The 21,942-nt window shown below is 45.1% G+C and overlaps 1 protein-coding gene across 2 annotated transcripts in view; it reads left to right on the forward strand.

Annotated features, from left to right (window-relative positions):
• Positions 1-21,942, forward strand: part of Col22a1 (collagen type XXII alpha 1 chain) — a 258,039-nt gene that overhangs the window by 18,034 nt on the left and 218,063 nt on the right. For both annotated transcript variants that reach the window (XM_040735687.1, XM_040735686.1), the window contains exons 2-3: positions 11,753-11,914; positions 13,130-13,696. In XM_040735687.1, coding sequence (XP_040591621.1) covers positions 11,797-11,914; positions 13,130-13,696 — 685 coding nt within the window. In that variant the 5' untranslated portion in view covers positions 11,753-11,796. The remainder of the gene's footprint in view (positions 1-11,752; positions 11,915-13,129; positions 13,697-21,942) is intronic.

Here is a 21,942-nt window from a genome sequence, read left to right on the forward strand (position 1 = left end):
GGTTATTGAAGCCTCATAAAAAGAGTTTGGCAAAGACACTTCTGCTTATATTGTGTGGAATAATTTGAGAAGAATTGATGTAAGCTGTTCTTTGAATTTCTGGTAGAATTCTGCACTAATGCCATCTGGACCTGGGCTTTTTTTGGTTGGGAGACCCTATTTCCTTAGGGTTTATAGGTCTATTTAAATTGCTTATGCTTTCTTGATTTAATTTTGACAAGTGATATCTATCCAGAAAATTGTTCATTTACTTTAAATTTTCGAACTTTGTGGAGTATAGGTTTTCAAAGTACGACCTGATAATTCTCTGGATTTCCTCAGTGTCTGTTGTTATGTCCCCCTTTTCATTTCTGATTTTGTTGATTAGCATGTTCACACTCTGTTGTTTCATAAGTTTGGATAAAGGTTTGTCTATCTTGTTGATTTTCTCAAAGAACCAACTCTTGGTTGCATTGATTCTATGTAGTATTTTCCTACTTTCTACTTTGTTGATTTCAGCCCTCAATTTGTTTATTTCCTGCTGTCTACTCCTCCTAGGGGAGTTTGCTTCTTTTTGTTCTAGAGCTTTCAGTTGTGCTGTTAATTCTCTAGCGTGACTATTCTCCAGTTTCTTCATGTGGGCACTTAGTGCTATGAACTTTGTCTTAACATTGCTTTCAAAGTGTCCCATAAGTTTGGGTATATTGTGTCTTCATTCTCATTGAATTCAAGGAAGTCTTTGATTTCTTTTTTTTTTTTTTTTTGTTTCTTCTTTGACCCTGGAATGGTGCAATGGTGCATTATTCAATTTCCATGAGTTTGTAGGGTTTCTGCAATTTGTATTGTTGTTGAATTCTAATTTTAACGCATGATGGTCTGATAAAATACATGGAGTTATTCCAATTTTTTGTACCTGTTGAGGTTTGATATGTTGCCAAGTATGTGGTCGATCTTTCAGAAGGTTCCATGTGATGCTGAGAAGAAGGCATATTCTTTTTTATTTGGATGGAATGTTCTATAGATGTCTGTTAATCCCAATTGGGTCATAACTTCTATTAGTTCCTTTGTTTCTTTGTTAAGTTTCTGTCTGGTATTCCTGTCTAGTGGTGAGAGTGGGGTGTTGAAGTCTTCCATTGTAAGTGTTTGGGTCTTTATATGTGATTTGAGCTTCAGTAATGTTTTTTTTTTTATGGACGTGTATGTCTTTGTATTTGGGGCATAGATGCTCAGAATTGGTACTTCATCTTTGTGGATTTCTCCTGTGATGAGTATGAAATGACCTCATTTATCTCTTTTGATTGATTTTAGTTTAAAGTCTAATTTGTTTGATATTAGGATTGCTACCCTCGCTTGTTTCTTGGGTCCATTTGATTGGAAAATCTTTTCCCAACCCTGAACTCTGAGGTAATGTCTGTCTTTGAGGCTGAGGTGTGTTTGTTGTATGCAGCAGAATGAGGGGTTCTGTCTTCGAATCCATTCTGTTAGTCTGTGTCTTTTTATGGGCAAATTAAGATCATTAATATTGAGGGATATTTATCACCATTGATTGCTCATTCTTGTTTGTTTTGGAATGGTTGTTGTTGTTGGAATTATATGTGGATTTCCACCCCTTTTTTCTTTTGGCTGTTGGTAAGGTGGGGTTATCTATTGCCGATGTTTTTCTGGTTTTAGTTGACTTCCTTGGGTTGGAGTTTTCCTTCCAGAACTTTCTGTAGTGCTGGGCTAGTGGATATGTATTGTTTGAATCTGGTTTGTCATGGAATGCCTTATTTTCTCTGCCTATAGTGATTGAAAGCTTTGCTGGGTATAGTAGTAGTCTGCTCTGGCATCCGTGGTCTCTTAGTGTTGGTAGAATATCTATCCAGGACCTTCTGTCTTTCAGCGTTTCCATGGATAAGTCAGGTGTAAGTCTGATAGGTTTGCCTTTATATGTTACTTGACCTTTTTCCTTAGCTGCTGTTAATATTCTTTCTTTATTTTGTATGTTTGGGGTCTTGATTATTATGTGGCAAGGGGATTTTTTTTTTTGGTCCACTCTGTTTGGTGTTCTGTAAGCTTCTTTTACCTTCATTGGCATGTCTTTCTTTAGGTTGGAAATTTTTCTTCTGTGATTTTGTTCAATATGTTTTCTGTCCCTTTGAGGTAGATTTCTTCACCTTCTTCTATATCTGTTATTCTTAGGTTTGGTCATTTCATGGTGTCCCATATTTCCTGGATATTTTGTGTTAGGTATTTGTTGGACTTAAGATTTTCTTTGGTTGATGAATCTATTACTCTTATTATATCTTCGACCCCTGAGATTCTTTCTTCCATCCTCTTGTATTCTGTTGGTTATGCTTGTATCTGTAGTACTTGACCGTTTGCCCAGCTTTTCTATTTCTTTTCTATTTTGCTTTTTTTCAAGACAGGGTTTCTCTGTATTGTTTTGGTGGTTGTCCTGGCTTTCACTCTTTAGACCAGGGTGGCCTCGAACTCATAGAGATCCGCCTGCCTCTGCCTTCCGAATGCTGGGATTAAAGGTGCCACCAATGCCCTCCTTCTAGTAGGTGCAGAAAAAGCCTCTTCCTGGCCTGGTGTTTAGGGGACCAGAGTTCCCTTTTGGTGGGTGCAAGCAAGTCCAATACTCTGGTAGTTCTCCTCTTCCTGGTCCTAGTCCTGGCCTCGTGGATTGTGGAGGAGACTAAGATCCTGGAGTGTGTAGGTTCCCGCTGGGAGGGGAGGTTCAGTGGTAGTCCCCAGGCACTGGGACACAGGCCCGGATATAGGCCCTGGTTTACCTGGTCCTGTGGGTGGAGAAGGAGACCAGCAAGCTGGGGAGACTCAGTGGCAGTCTCCAGGCAGTCCCCAGGCACTGGAACACAGTCCTGGATCCCATTTCCTACTTTTAACATTGGTCTCACATGCCTACTGTTCACATAAAATGGATATTATAAATGGAACTTTTAGGATGGTCCCTGGGGTTTAGTGATCATGAAATACATAATGATTAGAGCCTGGAAGTATACATCTTTTTTTTTATCATCCAGTGGTCATTACTATTTTTGGTGTATGCTTAGGAGAGTTTCTATGCTCTCTCTTCCATATATGCATCACCCGTAGATTGGGGATGATAATGTACCTTTCAAGTGTGCCATGAGTTTGCACAGTATACCTTGTACATGTGGACATAAGCACACACACATACACACATACCCCACCTACCTTTTCCTAGCCCTTTGCTTAAATAGCCAAGCATTAGGATCATCTCCCTTTTTCTCAGCAAGCATATGCTTACTCCTGATTGGATGGTCAGCCCTGGCCTGTGAGGGTGTGTTTGGCACAGACCCTCTCTAGGAGCTACAGTCACTCAGGAGTAGTCCATTTGGAGATGGAGATGCCCACCCTGTTGGGATGTGGTGGAGACGAAAACATGTAGTGCCTTTATCATAGACAATCCCTACCAATGCCAGGCTCTGCCTGGGGACATGTTGGGTTCTGTGAGTGTACAGAACATGTAGGCCTTGGATTCCTTTCTATAACTGGCTCATTTTATCATTCTAGACTTCTTCTGGGTAAGGCCTTGAGCCCTCTGATTAGAGTTTCTGTTTTTGACTCCTGTACATTGTACCCCGGTGTCCACAGAACCCCTGGTCTACACTGCTCTCTTCATGGCACTGATGGGGTATTGGAAACACGGAAGGAATCTTGATGCCTCCACATAGGGTTTTAAGATCCAGACAGTGGCTAAGCAGTGCTATCAATGTGGCATTGTAGAACCTGGTGTCCATTATTTTCTCTCAGGTCGGTGAGTCTGCCTTTATGGCTGGAGGAGCTCCTAGAACCATTGTCATTTATGTTGACCTCTTGTCAAGTCTCTGGATCACATTTCCAAGGAAGGGCCCTTCCTGTGGTACTGTAAGAGTTCTGGCATACTGACCATGCTGGGACATTAGCAAACCTTGAAGAAAAAGCAGGGAAGACAAAGAGACAATCAGTGAAGGGTTGATAGGAGGAAGCCCTCTGTTCCCTTTTGCCTTCACTGATATTTTATGTCTGTATCAGTTTTGTGTTGCTTCTGTAACAAACCTATGCCTAGTGCATCAAAGTAGCTGAGATAACTTTTGTTTGAGTTCTGAAGGTTAGAAGTCAATGCTATATTCTTCTAGAACATTACAGGGCAGAATCCCTTCTCTTGAATTTCCAGCTTCTAGAAGCTGCCTGCATTCCCTAGCTCATGGTTTCTCCATCTTCAGAGCCACTGGTAACCACTTATATCTTTCTTTGGCTGGTTTACGCTTGGTTCTGAGTTGCTATGAGTTCATGAATTCGAGAACCGTGTCACATCCAGAAGACAGCATTTCACAACACTGTTTCCCATCCTCTGGCTCTTTTGCTCTTTCTGTGTCTTTATCAATGCTTTTTTGAAGCTTGGATAAGGGTATGGGGGAACAGAGTACATTTTTATTTTGTTTCTGTACATGTTCATATGCTATTTAGAGGATGTAGACATATCTATAACATAATTTTCTTCTGAGAAATTTCTAGTGTGGAGTTAAATATCACTAATTAGATCTGCTTGTTGTAGAGCTATGACCACTGTTTATCAGAAGAGTTCATGAGATCTTTTTCATAACCCCAGATAGAACTGTCAGTCTTTTAAGTGATGACATGAATCCCTCCACAGTGACTCATGCCTTAATTTCTTTTTCAGTGCTTTGTAGTTTTAGGTGTACAATTCTTAAACCCCCTTGGTTATAGTTGTTCTAAGTAGTTGATTTATTATACATGATGTTTATGACACTCCTTTGGATGGTTTACTGCTGGCACACAGAAACAGAGATGATACATGAATGCCAATTTTTCATTTTGTGACTCTGGTTTTCGTGTATGCTCTAATATTTTGTGTGTAAGATCATGTCATCTCCAGATACAGGGACTTTTCCATCTTCTTTTCCAGATTGGATGGCCTTTATTTTTTTCCATGCTGAATTGCTCTGGCAAATTGTTGAATACAGTTGTGTAGCAGGGATTGTATTGTTCTTGGTCTAGAAGGAAAACCACTCAACATTTTACCATTAAGTGTGATTTGGCTGTGGATGTTCATATTTGACATTTATTATTTTGAGGAATGCCATTGTGGTCTCATTTAATGAAGTGGGTGTCTTGTACGTTGAAAAGATACTGACTTATATCACATGCCTTTTTGTGTGGCAATTGGAGTCTCATGTATTTTCCTTCTCATCTTTCTATTGAGATGATAATTACATCAGTTTGTTGTTCTTTGTTGAATCATGTTCCCGATATAAATTGCATTTTGATACCTCAGTAACTCACACCAATCACCCTGTTTATCCTTTGTTCCATAGCTTTGGTCATAAAGTTATGTACCTGTAGTTTTCTACTGTGTGCCTTGGGGAAGATATGCAGAGTTCTGAGAAGTTGAAGACTACAATGAAGACTGGTTTTCTCAGTCAGGGGAGTTATCGAGTTCATTGAGCCATGAAAAATACTGAATAAGGGTATATGTTACCACTTTATCTACCTTTATCCACCATCTTTCTTATTCCCCCAAAAGTACTCACTCGGAGGTTGTTGCTATTGGATTTTCTGTACCTATGGATATGATAGCATGTGGGTCAGTCCAGAAGAGCCCTGGGTTCAAATCCCAGTCTGTCTCTTTGCCCTCATCAATTTAGAGACCTGGAGAAGAGGTGTCTTTTCTCTATCCCAGTCTTTTCCTGCCCCTCGTGAACATGCTAGAGCCTGCCTTGAGAGGATATAGATCATGCCAGAGTCAGAGTGACTGGAAGATGGCAGATGATGGCTAGCCATCTAAGTTCATAGCTTTTTGATGACATTACTGTCACCTAACAAGATACTCCTAGCCACTACAAGATAGTAAGATAATGGGCTGGTATTGATACTGGCCTTTGATCATTCATCCATAAAGCTAGTATTTCCTGAGGTACACAGTATTGCTTGGAACTGTCCTGGGTTCTGGGAAGCAGCAGGACATGACAGACAAACCCTGCATTCACAAAGCATTGAAGGATGGAAGCGTTGGGAAACCAACAGACTTGTTTTATTCCCATGTACCTTTTCTTCTTTGGCCCTCTGACTCCTGAGCCCAGAACTGTGACTGCCATGTTTGTTCTATTTAGGGACAGTGCCTTTCTTTTGGCTCCTGCATCTGCCTCTTGGTGCTCTCTGCATGTCATTATTCAGGCCCTGTATAGCTCAGGCACTTGTGAGGTTGTCTTCAGTGCCTTGAGAAGACACGTGCCACATTGCCCTGAAGGTGTTAGAGATCTGATGATAGAATTTATTCACCTGTCCTGAGAGGAACTTTTCCAAATACCCTGCTACCCTCAGGGGTCAGGCAAATGATGCTCCTTTTGTCTAAAGTTGCTACCTGCCTTGTATACTTTGGTTTGACTTCTAAACTCCACCCAGAAAAAACACCCAGGTAGCTTGGCCTTTTCCCAGATATCCAGATGATAGCTACGTACCCTATTCATCTGCCTGTGCTCCCATACTTCTCTGGGCTTTCTTCCTCCTGTGCTCATTGAGCCCTTCCCTGCCCTTGCATGCAATGGATCTTCAATCCCAGAAGTCAATGAGAACCTGTCCAGGGTGGCTCAGTGCCCTTTATCTACATGTGGTGGGAGTGGGAAATATTTATTAAATGAACAAATCAATGCTAAAAATCTATGAACTTCCTTCTTTAACCAGATGTTGACTTTACATATACAAATACTTTTAAGAACTTACATTTATGTGCTGGGGAGATGGATCAATGTGCAAGATGCTTTCTATGCAAACATGAGGAACTGAGTTCAGCCCTCAGGAACCCACAGAAAACCTGTATATAGTGGCATGTGTCTGTACTGCAGCTCTGGGTTGGAGGCAGAAATAGCAGGAACTTGAGATTTAGTCTAGCTGAAACTAGGGAGTGCACATTTGCTGAGAGACTCAGCCTCTAAAAGCATGCATGCATACGTACATCCATCCATAATAAGACCTCTTGCATTTTCAGGTGCATACATGGCTGAGTAGACCCTTAGACAAAATTTAACACTCATGAGCACCACAGCGTGCACTTGTGTGGGCGTGCGCACACTCGTGTGCACACACACCCCTACACCCCCCCACTTCAAATAAAAGAAGAAATGGACTTTGAATATACAGAATAGGTAAAAAATTTAACTAACAACTTCAGGGATCAAAAAGATGCATGGAAAACAAACCAAAAACCCCCCATGTATCCCATTTGAGCTGGAAAAGATTTAAGCGACAATCTGGTCAGTGCTGCTATGTGGTGAGGAGGTTCACATTTGTGGGGGGCAGACCAGACTGGTCCTCTGCTGTAAAATAGTTTGGGAACTGGTGTCATGGTCTTTACAAATGCATAGGGTCCTCCAGGCATTTCCCTACATCCACACCCCAGGAGAAGTGTTGTAAGTGAGTAAGACTTAGGTAACTGAAGTTTACTCAGTAGTATCTTTAATTAAATGCAATGTTACAGAGTAGACAGTAGAAAGAGTTAAGAGCACATGAGGAATTGGAGTAGACAGGACAGCTCCATACATAATGTCGGCAGACAAACATCCCTGGTGTGGAAGGGAAGATACACGTGGCCTGGGGCCTGGTCAATAGGCTTTGACTTCAGGGGTCAATTCTGGGCACAACCGCTGACATCCATGAGGCTGTCACACCTTCACACTGTAGCTTTTTACTTATGTAGTGGAGGGAGACCATGGTACCAGCACAGAGCCTGGTTCTGTGGATTGAATAAAATTGAAGAGTGGGAAGCAAATCACTCATGGGAACAGTACTTCTTACTGTCAGTGACAGACACTGAAGATATCTTTGCTATTTTGTCCTGGAACTAAAGATGGGATTTGGGTGTTGCTGTGTCCGGAGAGAATAGCCTGGATAATCTTGTCTCCAAGGCAGCAGTTCAGTCTCTGAACTCAGCTTTCCCCAGTAGCCACTGAGTTTTAACTCCCTCTTTGATGGGGGAAGTCCTTCTGTGTATATGTTGTCTTATTGGTTGATTAAATAAAGCACTGTTGGCCAATAGGGAAGCAAGATAGGCAGGACTAGGAGTTGAGGAGGATTCTGGGAAACAGAGGCACATTTAGTCACGATGTAGGATGCAGGAGAAGTAAGAGGTCTGGACCCTTTTCTCCGATAAGAGAAGACCATGTAGAAATACTCAGATTAGCCGTTATGGGTTAATAATTAAGTCAGAGCTAGTCAATAAGAAACCAAGCAAGCAGCTAACAGCTTCATAATTAATATAGTATTTTGTGTGCCATTTGGGGGCTGAGACAGCACGGGACCTAGGCAGCTGGCGGGAAGACTACATGTTACACCTCTTTATTCTTCCCTCCCTCCCTCCCTCCCTCCCTCCGTCCCTCCCTCCGTCCCTCCCTCCCTCCCTTCCTCCCCTTATCAATATTAGTTGTGTTGCTTTTTGCTAGCTTTTGTACTTGTCACCAGGGCTACAGAATCCACAAAGGGTCTTTTCCTACCCTAGAAGAACTCCATTGATACCAAGGGGAACACATTCATGGGTAGATGGTTGCAGCATGGCCTAATATGCCATGGAAACAAACATGCTTAAACCTCAAATAGGGGTATAACCAGTCGTAGATTGCCACTCACTCCCCAGGGAGGTTGCAGGGTTGGAGGAGGAGCCCTCCAAGTAGAGCCTTGTAGAGGTTACAAGAGATGTGGTAAGGGGGTATCTGTGAGCAGAATTCAGATGAATTGTGGAGATAATACAGGTCATGAGCAGAACACCTTAGTTGTTTATGGCTTTTCCTCATCACTACCAAAGGGCTGAAGGTTCGCAGATTAGACTAAAGGCCTAGATTCAGGGATGTCTGGGCTAAAGATTCATGGGGATGACTCTCAGAATGACATGCTGTCTGGTTTCAGTGTGTGAGATCTTGAATCCACTATCGATAGCAGTATAGCTGGCGGTTGCAAGCTCCCTCTCTGGGTTATTTTTCATCTGTACAATGAGGGAGAGCACAGCTACCCAGAAGATGTGAGGACCTGCTGAAACCCTACAGGCTCTCCAGCCCTTACCCCAAGCTGGAGACAGCATCATAGGATGGGTGATGCAACCTTTGGGGTGTTGGGGGTGTCCTGGGAGCCACAAGTAACTGTGTGGCTGAAGGTGAGGTTGCATGAGGTGAGATGGGTATGACTATTCTCATATCGACCATGAGGTTTCGGTTTATATCAAATGTATATTCAGCATGTATTGTGTCTTTGTATGTGTGTGAGACTGAGAAAGAGAGAGGAGGGGGACAGAGACAGGCACACACACACACACACACACACACACACACATACACACACACACACAGACTGTGGGAGTGGTGGTGGTATGCAGCTGCAGCATACCAGTCCATTGGTGTAGTTTCATAGACCTCTCTTTTTTTTCTTCAGATTTTTAAAATTTAAATTAGAAACAATATTGTTTTATATGTCAATCCCAGTTCCCTCTCCCTCTCCTCCTCTCCTGCCCTCCACCAACCCTCCTATCCCATCCCATTTCTGCTCTCCAGGGAGGGTGAGGTTTTCCATGGGGGATATTCAAAGTCTGTCATATCATTTGGAGCAGGGCCTAGGCCCTCCCCTGTGTGTCTAGGCCGAGAGAGCTTCCCTCTATGTGGAATGGACTCCCAAAGCCCATTCATATAATAGGGATAAATATTGATCAACTGGCAGAAGCTCCACAGATTGCCCAGGCCTCCTAACTGACACTAACATTCAGGGTGTCTGAGTCAGTCCTATGCTGGTTTCCCAGCTATCAGTTTGGGGTCCATGAGCTCCCCCATGTTCAGGTCAACTGTTTCTGTGGGTTCCACCAGCCTGGTCTTGACCACTTTGCTCATCCTCCCTTTCTGCAACTGGATTCCAGGAGTTCAGCTCAGTGTTTAGCTGTGGGTGTCTGCCTCTGCTTCCATCAGCTACTGGATGAAGGCTCTAGGATGGCTTATAAGGTAGTCATCAATCTCATTATAAGGGAAGGACATTTAAGGCAGCCTCTCCACTATTGCTTAGATTGTTAGTTGGAGTCATCCTTGTGGATCTCTGGACATTTCCCTAGTGCCAGATTTCTCTCTAAACCTACAATGACCCCCTCTTTTATGGTGTCTCTTTTCTTGCTCTCCTCTATTCTCCTGACTCAATCTTCCTGCTCCCTCATGTTCTCTTCTCCCCTCCTCTTCTTTTTCTCCTAACCCCATCTCCCCTGCCCCCATGCTCCCAATTTGCTTAGGAGATCTTGTCCCTTTCCCCTTCTCCGGGGGACCATGTATATCTCTCTTAGGGTCCTTCCTGTTTCCCAGACTCTCTGGCAGTGGGATTGTAGGCTGGCAATTCCCTGTTCCATGTGAAAATCCATATATGAGAGAGTACATGCCATGTTTCTCTTTTTGTGACTGTGTTACCTCACTCAGGATGGTTCCTTCTAGGGTCATTCATTTGCCTGCAAATTTCAAGATTCCATTGCTTTTTTTTTCCTGCTGAGTAGTACTCATTATGTAAATGTACCAAATTTTCTCTATCCACTCTACAGTTGAGGGGTGTCTAGGTTGCTTCCAGGTTCTGGCTATTGCAAATAATGCTGCTATGTACATAGTGGAACAGATGTCCTTGTATGAATGTGCATCTTTTGGTTATATACCTAAGAGTGGAATTGTTGGATCTTGGGGTAGACTGATTCCCATTTTCCTGAGAAATCTCCATACTGATTTCCAAAGTGGCTGTATGAGTTGGCACTCCCACCAGCAGTGGAGGAGTGTTCCCCTTTCTCAACATCTTCTCCAGCATAAACTGTCATTGGTGTTTTTGATTTTAGCCATTCTGACAGGAGTAAGATGGTATCTCAGTTGTTTTGATTTGTATTTCCCTGATGGTTAAGGATGTTGAGCACTTTCTTAAGTGTCTATTAGCTCTTTTAGACTTTTCTATTGAGAATTCTCTATTTAGTTCTGTACCCCACTGTTTAATTGGATCCTTTGGTGTTTTGGTGACTAGCTTCTTGTGTCATAGACCTCTCTTTTTGTCACACAAATTGCGATATAAATACCTGAACCACACCAGTACCTTGAAAACAATGGTTAGAACAAGTCCTTTTGCTCCTAACTCATTCTCTTGCCACCTGCTTGATACTTTCTTATTTATCAATCTCTGAAACCATATTCATATATTACTTGAAACGTTAAGAAAATCTCCCTTTCTTTTCAGCTGTTTAAGTTTGGGGGATGGGTCCCTTTGGAAGATTCTTATTTGCTCCTCCAATCAAAGGTACTGTTTGTACATGCATGGGGGATGTGAGTTCATGCCCCAGTGAATCAGCCCCAGTGGAAAACTGCTTGAATGTCCACAGCCACCATCTTGAGGCTGCTGTGCTGGTGAGGTCAGGGATGGCAGGTCATGGTAGGTCTGTGAGTCATGTCAATTAGGGGACTGGGATGTTATGAACGAAGGGATCTAGAAAGGGCACAGCTGTGGGCATCCAGGGGCAAACTCATTACTCCTCCCTTCAGCTCCTTCCCTGGCAGGAGCACGGCTGTTTCTCAGTAGGGTGAACCAGGAAAGTAACAGGCCAGACCTTTCGGCTTCAGTCTTTAGAAGGCTACACTGTTGGCTCTGGGGAGAGGTGAAGCTGCTGGCTGGAGATGGGCTGGTTCCCACATGTGGGGCCCTTCTGTTTCTCCTAGGCCTTCTGCTCTGGAATGCTTCTCAGGGTATATCTTTTCCCACACAGGAAATGCTCCACTAGATCCTGAAGCATCTCTCCCTGGCCGAGATATGTCTGTCCCCAAGAACAGGAAAGCCATGGGTGTCCTCAGAGGGAGTCCTTCGGTCTGCATTCTGTGGATGCTACTGCTGTCGGGAGGGGACAGCGGCTGCCATGCCCAGCGTGCAGGTGGGACGTTAAACTGGGGATAGAACAGTCAGCATTGATGTGTGTGTGTGTGTGTGCGCGCGCGCGTGTGCGTGCAAGTGAGGGTGTGGTCCTGGGAATTCATTCCTGACTGACAGACTGTAGCACATGCATCATCTGTCTTCCAATTGATGTGTGCGTGCGTGCGTGCGTGCGTGTGTGTGTGTGTGTGTGTGTGTGTGTGTGTGTGTGTGTGCAAGTGAGGGTGTGGTGCTGGGAATTCGTTCCTGACTGACAGAGTGTGGCGAGTGCATCATCTGTCTTCCAATTGATGTGTGTACAAATGCCTTCTGTTCAAATGGGGCCTGTGAGAGCGAAACCATGTGTGAGAGGATTCGAGAGAGTGCTGTCGTGTGGGAGAGACCGTGAAAGTTAGGCCTGTGCTTAAGAGCGTGTGTAAGTGAAAATGGTTACGTGAAGAATTTGTAAGAGAGCGTATGCTGAGAGGATCTATGAAAAGGGTTTTTAACAGAAGATTCTGTGAGAGAGGGTGTGTAGGAAAGGGTATGTGTACATATGAGTGTGTGGTGTAAGATTTATGTGTGAGAGAGGGTGTGTGTGAGAGAGGGTGTGTGTGAATTCACTTGAGAGAGAATGTATTAGAGATGTGTGTGTGAGAGAGAGAGAGACAGAGAGAGACAGAGAGACAGAGATGGAGAGACAGAGACAGAGATGAAGTTTGGCTCAACTCTCTATAGATTGTAGCTTGGATTTTGAAACCGGGAGGAAGATGTAGGTGTAGGACATACAAGTAAAGCATTAGCTCAGGCCACACTCTGAAGTGTGTATGTGTTTCTGGGATTTGCTTTTTTACTAATTTACAAATATAAAAGCAAAACATATAATACACATAATAAAATTATAGCTTGTTCATAGCTCTGCACGCCTCAGGTTTCCTTAGGCATACTTGCAGAATTGCACACACACACCCACACACACATAACATGATACCACCTTTTAATCAAGGTTAAAGTGGAGATCTTGACACCTAGTGGTGTCCCATGGACATAGAAGCACTTGAATGTGGTGTCTGTCATACATCCTCAGTTGGTCCTCACTGTAACTCCACAAAGCCACACGCTGCGGTTAGTAAGAAGCAAGGCAGGCAGGTACCGGAGTCAAGTCTGAGGGGGAGGGCTTTGGAGGGAGGGGACTAAATTTCCAGGTTTCCCACCACCCTTTCTCTCTCCCATGCAGGCTGCAAAAGTGTGCAGTATGACCTGGTTTTCCTCTTGGACACCTCTTCCAGTGTGGGCAAGGAGGACTTTGAGAAGGTCCGCCAGTGGGTAGCCAACCTGGTAGACACCTTTGAGGTGGGCCCTGACCACACCCGTGTGGGGGTCGTGCGCTACAGTGACCGGCCCACTACAGCTTTTGAACTGGGCCGCTTCAGCTCCCGGGAGGAGGTGAAGGCAGCCGCTCGGCGCATCACCTATCATGGGGGCAACACGAATACAGGCGATGCACTGCGGTACATTATCAGCCGCAGCTTCTCGGCCCAGGCAGGTGGCCGGCCCGGAAACCGCGCCTTCAAGCAGGTGGCCATCCTGCTGACGGATGGCCGTAGCCAGGACCTGGTTCTGGATGCTGCAGCCGCCGCCCATGCAGCCGGCATTCGCATTTTCGCAGTCGGTGTGGGAGCCGCACTGAAGGAGGAGCTGGATGAGATCGCTTCGGAACCCAAATCGGCGCATGTCTTCCATGTTTCCGACTTCAACGCCATTGACAAGATCCGTGGCAAGCTGAGGCGTCGGCTTTGTGAAAGTGAGTGGCCCTGCTCCCCCGTGGAGCTTTGTCTCCTTCCGAGGCCATCCCCACGGGCCACCTACACTGCCCCAGAAAATTCTGTGGGTGGAGACCGGCCGTGTGCCAAGCTCAGAGGAGGCATGGGAAGGCAAGAAGCAGAAACAGGGCAAGGGAAGCCACCATTCCCTAGGGTTAGCGAAGCAAGGAGCCCATGAACAGCCCACGCCCAGCAGAGGCTGTCTGTCATCAAGCATGTTTGGTGTCTCCCTCCTTGAGAAGAGGCAGTGATGGAAAGAACCCGGGCATTAAAGTGACCCCAATCGTCTTCATCTCTGGTCTGCTGAGCACCCAGAGCTCCTGAAGTTAGAGCAGAACCGGGGTGATCTGACTTTACTGAAGTTCACTGAGATGTATAGAGTTTAGGACTCAGCAAGTGCTTGTTTGGTTGGCTACCTTAATCTGGCTGTGTGATGTTTTTAATTTGTTAGCTTCTTACAGTAAAGAGATTTATAGTTTTTAGAATTTAGAAGAATAAACTTTCCAAAGTTAAAAGACAAAAAATAAGTTAGAGGTAATGCCTAATTCATAACAGTGAGTAACCAGGAAAGAAAATGGTGGCAGGTTGACTCCATGTACTCTGCTTGGTAGCACCGAATCATCTGGTTGCCCCAGGAGCTGAGGACCTTCACACATCCAGCATGCCCTGTGTCTCTTGTTTGCCTGGGATTTGTTGAGTGTGGCAGGTTGTGGGGTTCAGCGTGGGAGAGCACGAGCATTGGACAACAGCAGACACAAAGACACTGGTTCCAGGGCTGACCTTGCAGACTTACCTCCAGGACTTCAGCCCCCCCCCCATGGGAAGTGCAGAGAGATCCTCCCTTTTCTCAGCCTGTCTGTGGTTATCACCTCTCGCCTTTTCATTGTGGTGATATTTGTCCTTCCATTGCTGTGTGACTTGCCCCTCCCGGCCCAGCAAGGGTAGTTTTGTGGCCGGTTGGGGGAGGAGGTGGTAGGACTGGAGTTGATCCCTGGAGGAGAATGAGAAGTCCTGGGATGGGAATCCCAGTGGGTCCCCTGCCAGGAGTGCAGTCAGCCTAGGGGTGGTGGATAGGTCCTGTAATGGGATAGCTGGGTGTGGTTTCGAGGGAACAGGTCCCAAGGATGACTCTGGCCTGAAACCCGGTGAGGAAAAAACATAGATTAGTCCAGAAGCTGGTGTGGCTCTAGATTTTCTTCCCATGGTGTGGGAATCTATCTATTTTGTTTATCAGCCCACTGTTTGAATGAAATAGGTTCTTATTGAGGATCTGCATCTGGGGGGCCTTACACTGGTTTCTGTACCAGCAGCTCCTGCGGTAATGGATCCTGTCTCCAAGTCAGGGAAGACACATGAGTTGTGCACAGACACACGAAGCCAGGCTGGGGCCTCATGTTGTGGGAGGGTGAGTGTGGGACTGGCCAATGAGATGAGGTAGAATCTAGGGACGCTCTGATGCACCTGGAAACTAATAGACCTGTGTACCGCAGTCGCAGAGAACGGAGGGCTGCTGACTTAGCCAGATTTTAGGAGTCTGAGTAAAGAGGATTCTGGAGTGAAGGTGAGGACACTGTAGGGCGTTGCACAGGTCTTAGGCATGGTCAGATCCTGCAGAGAGAGAAAGGTTGTGCCTTTACAGGACAGCTGGAGCCGTGCAGAGAATGAGTTTGCCAGAGGTCAGCACTGAGCCCCATGCCATTTCTAGAGACCTGTTTGTTTGTTTTCCTATTCCTGTTTGTCTGTGTCTGCGCATGCATGTGTAGGTGCCCCCACCTGTGCAGGTGGTGTGCAGAGGCTACAGGAGAGCATCAGCTGGTTTCCTCTGCCGCTCTCTGTTCCTTAGGCTTGATTTTTCTGGGCTAGGCTGGAAACCAAAAGACCCTGGTGGTGGTCCCCTGATCTGCCTCCTGCATAGCTGGACTTACAGGTATGTAGTAATATATTGCTTATGATTTATTAAACCTTGCTGAGGACTCAGAAAGCAAAGTCAGCCACAAGCCATAGAAGGCAGGCACACATCTTTAATCCCAGCAGCCAGAAGCAAGGTGGTACACAACCTTAATCCTAGGACTCGGGGTTAAGAGGTAGACAGATCTCAGTGAGTCCAAGGCCACCCATATCTACACCAGATTGATCCAGTCCTAAAGAGAAACAGCTCACACAAAAAGCATCTCAGCACCTGGGATCTCACACTTTTAATCATCCCAGCATTGGGGAGGTATTTAAGACGTGAGCAAGATCTCAGAATCAGGCACATTGAGGACAGGAGACATTCATTCTCCAGCCACGTAAGAATAGGAGCACCCCAGCCCTGTTAGAGGTAAGAGCTCTCTGGTAGCTTGGCTGCTTTGCTTCTCTGATCTTCAGCTTGAACCCCAATATATGTATGTCCCTGGGTCATTTATTTATCGTGCAACACAGGTGTCTGGTACTTGGGTGCCAGGCCATCACTCTGGTCTCGAGATTCACAGCAAAATCTCCCTCCAGCTCTGATGTTTCCTGATAATGATGAAATTGTGGTGCTTCTATGTACGGCACAGTTAATGAAGCTGGCCCTATTCAAAGGGTTCTCCAAACTCTGGCAGTTGTTTCCTGGGTGCCTTACACAAACCTCTGAAAAAGACCTAGAGCAAACATCTGTCAGTGGGCTTCGCCACCAGACATGGGCCATGCTGTCTCTTCTACCCACCTATCCTAGATCTCCTGTGGTCTGGTGCTTGCTTTGGGATTCGCTTGGTAAAAGTAAGCCTCTCCACTGCCTGTGATGGTGCTTCTAGTTTCTGTCCTGTGGATTTCGACCCTGTTCTTACAGCCTCTGTTTCGGGGTAGGCAGGACATCCCTGAGGCCCAGGGTCCTGCCAAACACGAGCCTGTATCTGGTGCTTTACAAAGCATGCTAATTCTTGATCTATGTTTCCTTAAAAAAACTTTTAGATAGTTTTTGATGTTATAATATCTCTCTTTACTTTTCCTCCCTACAACCTCTGACAGTGTAACCCCTCACTCTCTACCACATTTATAGCCACTTTTTCTTTTAAGTATTGTTGCATATATATGTATGTGTGTTCTCTGTGTGCATATGTATGTATATATATGTCCCTAAATGCATAAATATAACCTGCTTAATCCATATTAAATTACTTGTATGTGTTAGTATTTTAAAAGGTCAAAGGTCATGTGGCTTCACAGAGTGAATCTAGGTCTTGTTCCTTTCTTCCCATTCACAGGTGTGTGTCTCCAGGGTGATGCTGCCTGCTGTTAGGAGCTGAGAGTGGGCTTGACTGAAGGCACTCTGATGAAAGTTCTGTTTCAGAACAGTGGGACAAGGACGTATGAGTGAGTGGATGGATGGGTGGATGGATGGATGGATGGATGGATGGATGGATGGATGGATGGAAGAAGGCTAAGCAGAGGTGTGTACCAGAAAACACTCAGCTATTTCCTGGACTGTGGCTAAAAATAACAGAAGAGAAGTCCCTTATTCCTCATTACCCTGGCTGCTCTCTTCCTTGGCCTGGCCTTGTGGCCATCAGTCACCCAAAAACTCCAGGTGATACCATCACTGGTCACTGCCCCGTGGGACTGGGAGCAGGGTGCAGGGTTGAGTGAATGTATGTGGGCAGAGAGGATGCCAACACAAGCCTGTCATTGCTCTATAGAGCTCTGTGGCCTGCCGACTTGAAAGAGGAGCATGTTTCCTGGGCTGGGCATTTGGTCTAGTTTCACCTGGTTAGGCCACGTTCATAATCCAGATCCTAGCCCAGAAGGCTAAATGGCTGCAGGGCCAGGTGGGAAAGAAACTCCAGCTACAAAATAGGCTGAATATTTGAGTCTTAAATTAAATGGTCTTGTTTAGTATTTGGGAGTAAAAAATTTCTAGCTCTTCTTCTTCAAGAAAGAAGGTTTTATACCGACGGGAAGCTGTGGTGAGTAGAAGGCATCAGGAGAAGGGCAGACAGATGCAACTCAGTCCAGAGCAACACATGCTCACTGGGATACCCTCAGGAAAATCATGTGACCCTCCATATCCAGGATTCTCCAAATGCCTAAGAAGAAGTGAGATTTAAGTTAATGCTTAGCCACCCAGGGAGAAGGCATTTTTGTAAACACAGCTGTGAGATGAGGAAGTCCTGGTCTCTTCTGGGGACAATTGAAACAAAATCCCCTTACAATCAGTTCAAGTATAAACAAAGCAAAACAAAATTTAAAAAAGCTAACAATAACATATTGGAAACATCTGGGAAGATCAAATCAAAGCACATCACAGAATCCAAACATCAGAAATAGCCTCTGCATCTGGAAGATGTCTGTGAGTGACATTGCAACCTGAAGAGGATGGGATCTATTCTGAGCAGGGACTGCATATTGACTAGTGATGTGAATGGAGGTGATGCTGAATGGGATGATACTGAATGGGATGATACTGAGTGGGGTGATGCTGAATGGGATGATACTGAGTGGGATGATACTGAATGGGATGATACTGAGTGGAGTGATGCTGAATGGGATGATACTGAATAGGGTGATGCTGAATGGTTATGGTACTGATGTTAGTGATTTGAATGGTGATGATGTTGATAATTGTGATGCAGGATGGTGTGATACTGAATGGAGATGATGCTGAATGGAGGTGATGCTGATGTTGGAGAAGCTGAATGGGAGTCTGGTTGCTTTCAAAGTCCATAGTCTTCCATTTCAGCCAGCATAGCTACTGAAGGGAACAAGTGTAGCCTAGAGAACCAGAAGGCTTGTAAGACGGTCCATGGTGCTGGGTCTTACTGTCCCCTTGACTTTAGGCACATCCAGGGGAGTGTCCCCATCTCAGAGTGCCAACTCCCTATTCTCTGTGGCCTGGGTAAGGTTCCCAGGGGACCCAGTCTTGGTGTCAGCTTCCTGCATGATGTGAGGTAGAGGCTGTGGACAGGCTTAACCCAGAGCCTTGGCTGTAATTAAGAGTTCTTTCTACTCTGGTGGACTCTGTGGTGGCCACAGAGCAGTCTCTAAATAGCTTATCTCCTGTGTGAATGGGTCTCTGGAATGCAAGTCGGTCTCCACCTATTTCTATTCTGAGCATAGTCTGTGCTGGTCCTCTCCCTTCTGTCCCTGCAGACAAAGGGCAGTTCTGGTCCTTGCTTTTCTTGTTGAGCTGAGATGCTGCCGTGGATTTGGAGAAGGGGCTTTCTCCTTGACTCCATGCTCCTCTATCATGATTCAGGGGCATCCCCCCTCTACTCCTCTTTTGCCCCTTTATCTCATTTTCATTCCCAATGCAACTTTGATCACTGGATGTCCCACTTGCCAATACTACTAGGGGTGGGATGGGAGCGGTTTGTTCCACGTGAGAAGCAGAACAAATCTGTCACTTATGTGTGTATCTGGGGTCCTCATTGGAGAGACCCTATTCTGAATTTGGATTGGTGTGTGACAATGCTGTCTACTGCACATCCCTGAGGATGAGCATAACACCCATTTTCCTGACCAGTTTACTGACACCATACATGTCACATGAACATCACACACTTCACACCTCATTTATAATCCTTACACTCCACACCTGCACACCTACACACAGACACACCTACACACATACACACACACACACCTTATACTCCTCATACACATCTCAAACATATATACTGCACAACTGCGAACATGTGTGACCACAGAGAGACCCACCCATCTCTTCTCCCTGGGTGGATCCAGAGGCTGAAGAGAAATGGGTGGCAGACCAGCTGTGGCTTTACAGTGCCACGTTGGGCCTGTGGCTTGGCACTGAGGACCACATGGGCCACAAGAGGCAGCTGGTCCAGGCCTCACCCTCCCTGAAGGTCACTGTGAGTTCCTTTCAGGGAAGCTTGTCATGGTCTTGCTGTCCACTGGAAATGGTAATCTAGTTAATTAACTCTGGTTGTGGGCCAGGAAATTAGGAAGTGACTAAAATGACCAAAAAAACATCCTGCATTTACTGTTGATGAAGTAGCTTTTAATATACATGCTTAAGAAAGACTTTCCCTGGCTCTGCCCAGCCCCATCCAAGCCTGCCTACTCTATGCCCTTGGATAACTCTTGTCTCTGATCATACAGCGGGCATGCTCTGCCCTCTAGTTATTGCTAAGTTAGAGAAAGCAGTTCTGTCTCATTTTCCAGAACAAGAGCATCTCCTCTGGTGTCCAGAATGCACCCATCCTCTCTACTCTCATTCCACATGACCATTTATTTTGCTTTTGGTTCTTTGCTGGCTAGACCATCTCATGATGAATTTGTTCTTGCAGGCTGTTTCATTTTTTTAAAGTTTTATACTTATGGAGATCAAGTAGAGGTCAGAGGGCAACTTGTAAGAGTCAGATTTCTTCTACTATGTGCATCTTAGGTATTGAACTCAGGTAACCATGCTTGGCAGCAAGTACCTGTGCTTGGCAAGCCATCTGGCCCTCCAGCAGATTGCTTCCTAGTCAGGGTCAAAGTGCATGACGCAGTGTTAAACAGATGCAGAGGAACATGCTGGCCAAGTCACAGCACCTAGAACTGGTCTCTGCACTGGTTTCCCAGATCCCTTTCCTTTCTGGGACCTAAGTAACCTCCTTCTGCCTTGCTGCTCAAGATGATGTCACATACTCCACCTTATAGAGGTGAGTTCATGCCAGGTGGCTCTGAGCAGGAGCTCTAAGTACATACATTAATACTTAAACATGTGAGTAAATAATAAGTAGTTGCTTATGTGTGACCAAGTCTCAAGTCCAGTGATCTGGTGACACTAGTACATTTTACTTTCTCAACTTTTACCATCACCATCATCACCAGCAACATCAGTTTATTATTGCTGTCATCTCCTCCCAGAGGAATCCATAGCACCCCTTTCTCTGAAATTTAAAAACTATGCACACACAATCACATATGCTGTATGTGTCTGCCTACGCCATCTGAAATTTAAAAACTGTGCATACACACTTGCATATGCTGTATGTGTCTGCCTATGCTGTCTGAAATTTAAAAACTATGCATACACACTTGCATATGCTGTATGTGTCTGCCTATGCCGTCTGAAATTTAAAAACTGTGCATACACACTTGCATATGCTGTATGCGTCTGCCTATGCCGTCTGAAATTTAAAAACTGTGCATACACACTTGCGTATGCTGTATGTGTCTGCCTACGCTGTCTGAAATTTAAAAACTGTGCATACACACTTGCGTATGCTGTATGTGTCTGCCTACGCTGTCTGAAATTTAAAAACTGTGCATACACACTTGCGTATGCTGTATGTGTCTGCCTATGCCATCTGGCAATGCGGAGCTTTGCATAGCTACAGACCGTTATGTTTCAGATTGTCTCCCATCATCAACATTATACCATTGCAGCATAGGCATGGCATAATGCCTGTCTTCTGTGATTACTTGATTAGGCAGCGTACTCTAGGAGAACTGTGGAGGGGGTTGTGGGGTGGGCATCCCATTTCTCTTTCATGTGACTTTTTAGAATTAGGGTCAGCCAGTGGAGTCAGACCTCAAATCTCATGCTAAATCCAAGCTTTTAAAAAAATTTATTTAGATGAATGGCTCTTTTGCAGCTTAGCTTTCTCTCTTCATTGAAGACCAAATAAACACAGTATCATTACTGTCTCAGTCTCCTCAACTGCCAAGTTGAGATAATGGATACAAATCCAGTGGATAGCTGGTTATGGTTCTAAATGCCATGGTTATTATTGTTACTATGGAAAGACTATAAGAAATGAAATCAAAGTATACCAAGCAATGGGGCTCAAGCTCCCTATTATGGGAGAGGCACCAGGCCGAATTTGAAGATCTTTGTAAGTTCCAGAAAAGGAACTGTCCCACAAAGGATGAAAAGACCTCCTTTCTTGGTCCACTCTGGTGGGCTACCAGCAATCACCCTCAGGCCAGCCCTGGAAGGCATCCATGTGTGAATGCTTGATTATTGGAATCCTGACATGTCATCTCCAGGTGTCACCTCTAGGTAGTTTGACTGCTTTGCTTGAAGCAGCAAGCTGGCTATGGCAGAGACTGACTTTGTGCTCAAGGTGATGACTGCCCTGTCCATTGCAGACAGTTTTCTGACCCTGGCAACATTCTTACATGATGGCTGAGAATCTGAAGTCACTGCCTCCAGTTTCTGAGTGATCCTTGAAGGATGTTTCTCAAGGCTTCTGTCCCCTTGGGGATTGAATGTGATGTGTAGGTCTCATTGAAGGGGCTCTTCTCTTCATTC

The sequence above is a fragment of the Mesocricetus auratus genome, unplaced genomic scaffold, assembly GCF_017639785.1.
Source record: "Mesocricetus auratus isolate SY011 unplaced genomic scaffold, BCM_Maur_2.0 Super-Scaffold_100047, whole genome shotgun sequence".
In the NCBI taxonomy this organism is placed as follows: domain Eukaryota; kingdom Metazoa; phylum Chordata; class Mammalia; order Rodentia; family Cricetidae; genus Mesocricetus; species Mesocricetus auratus.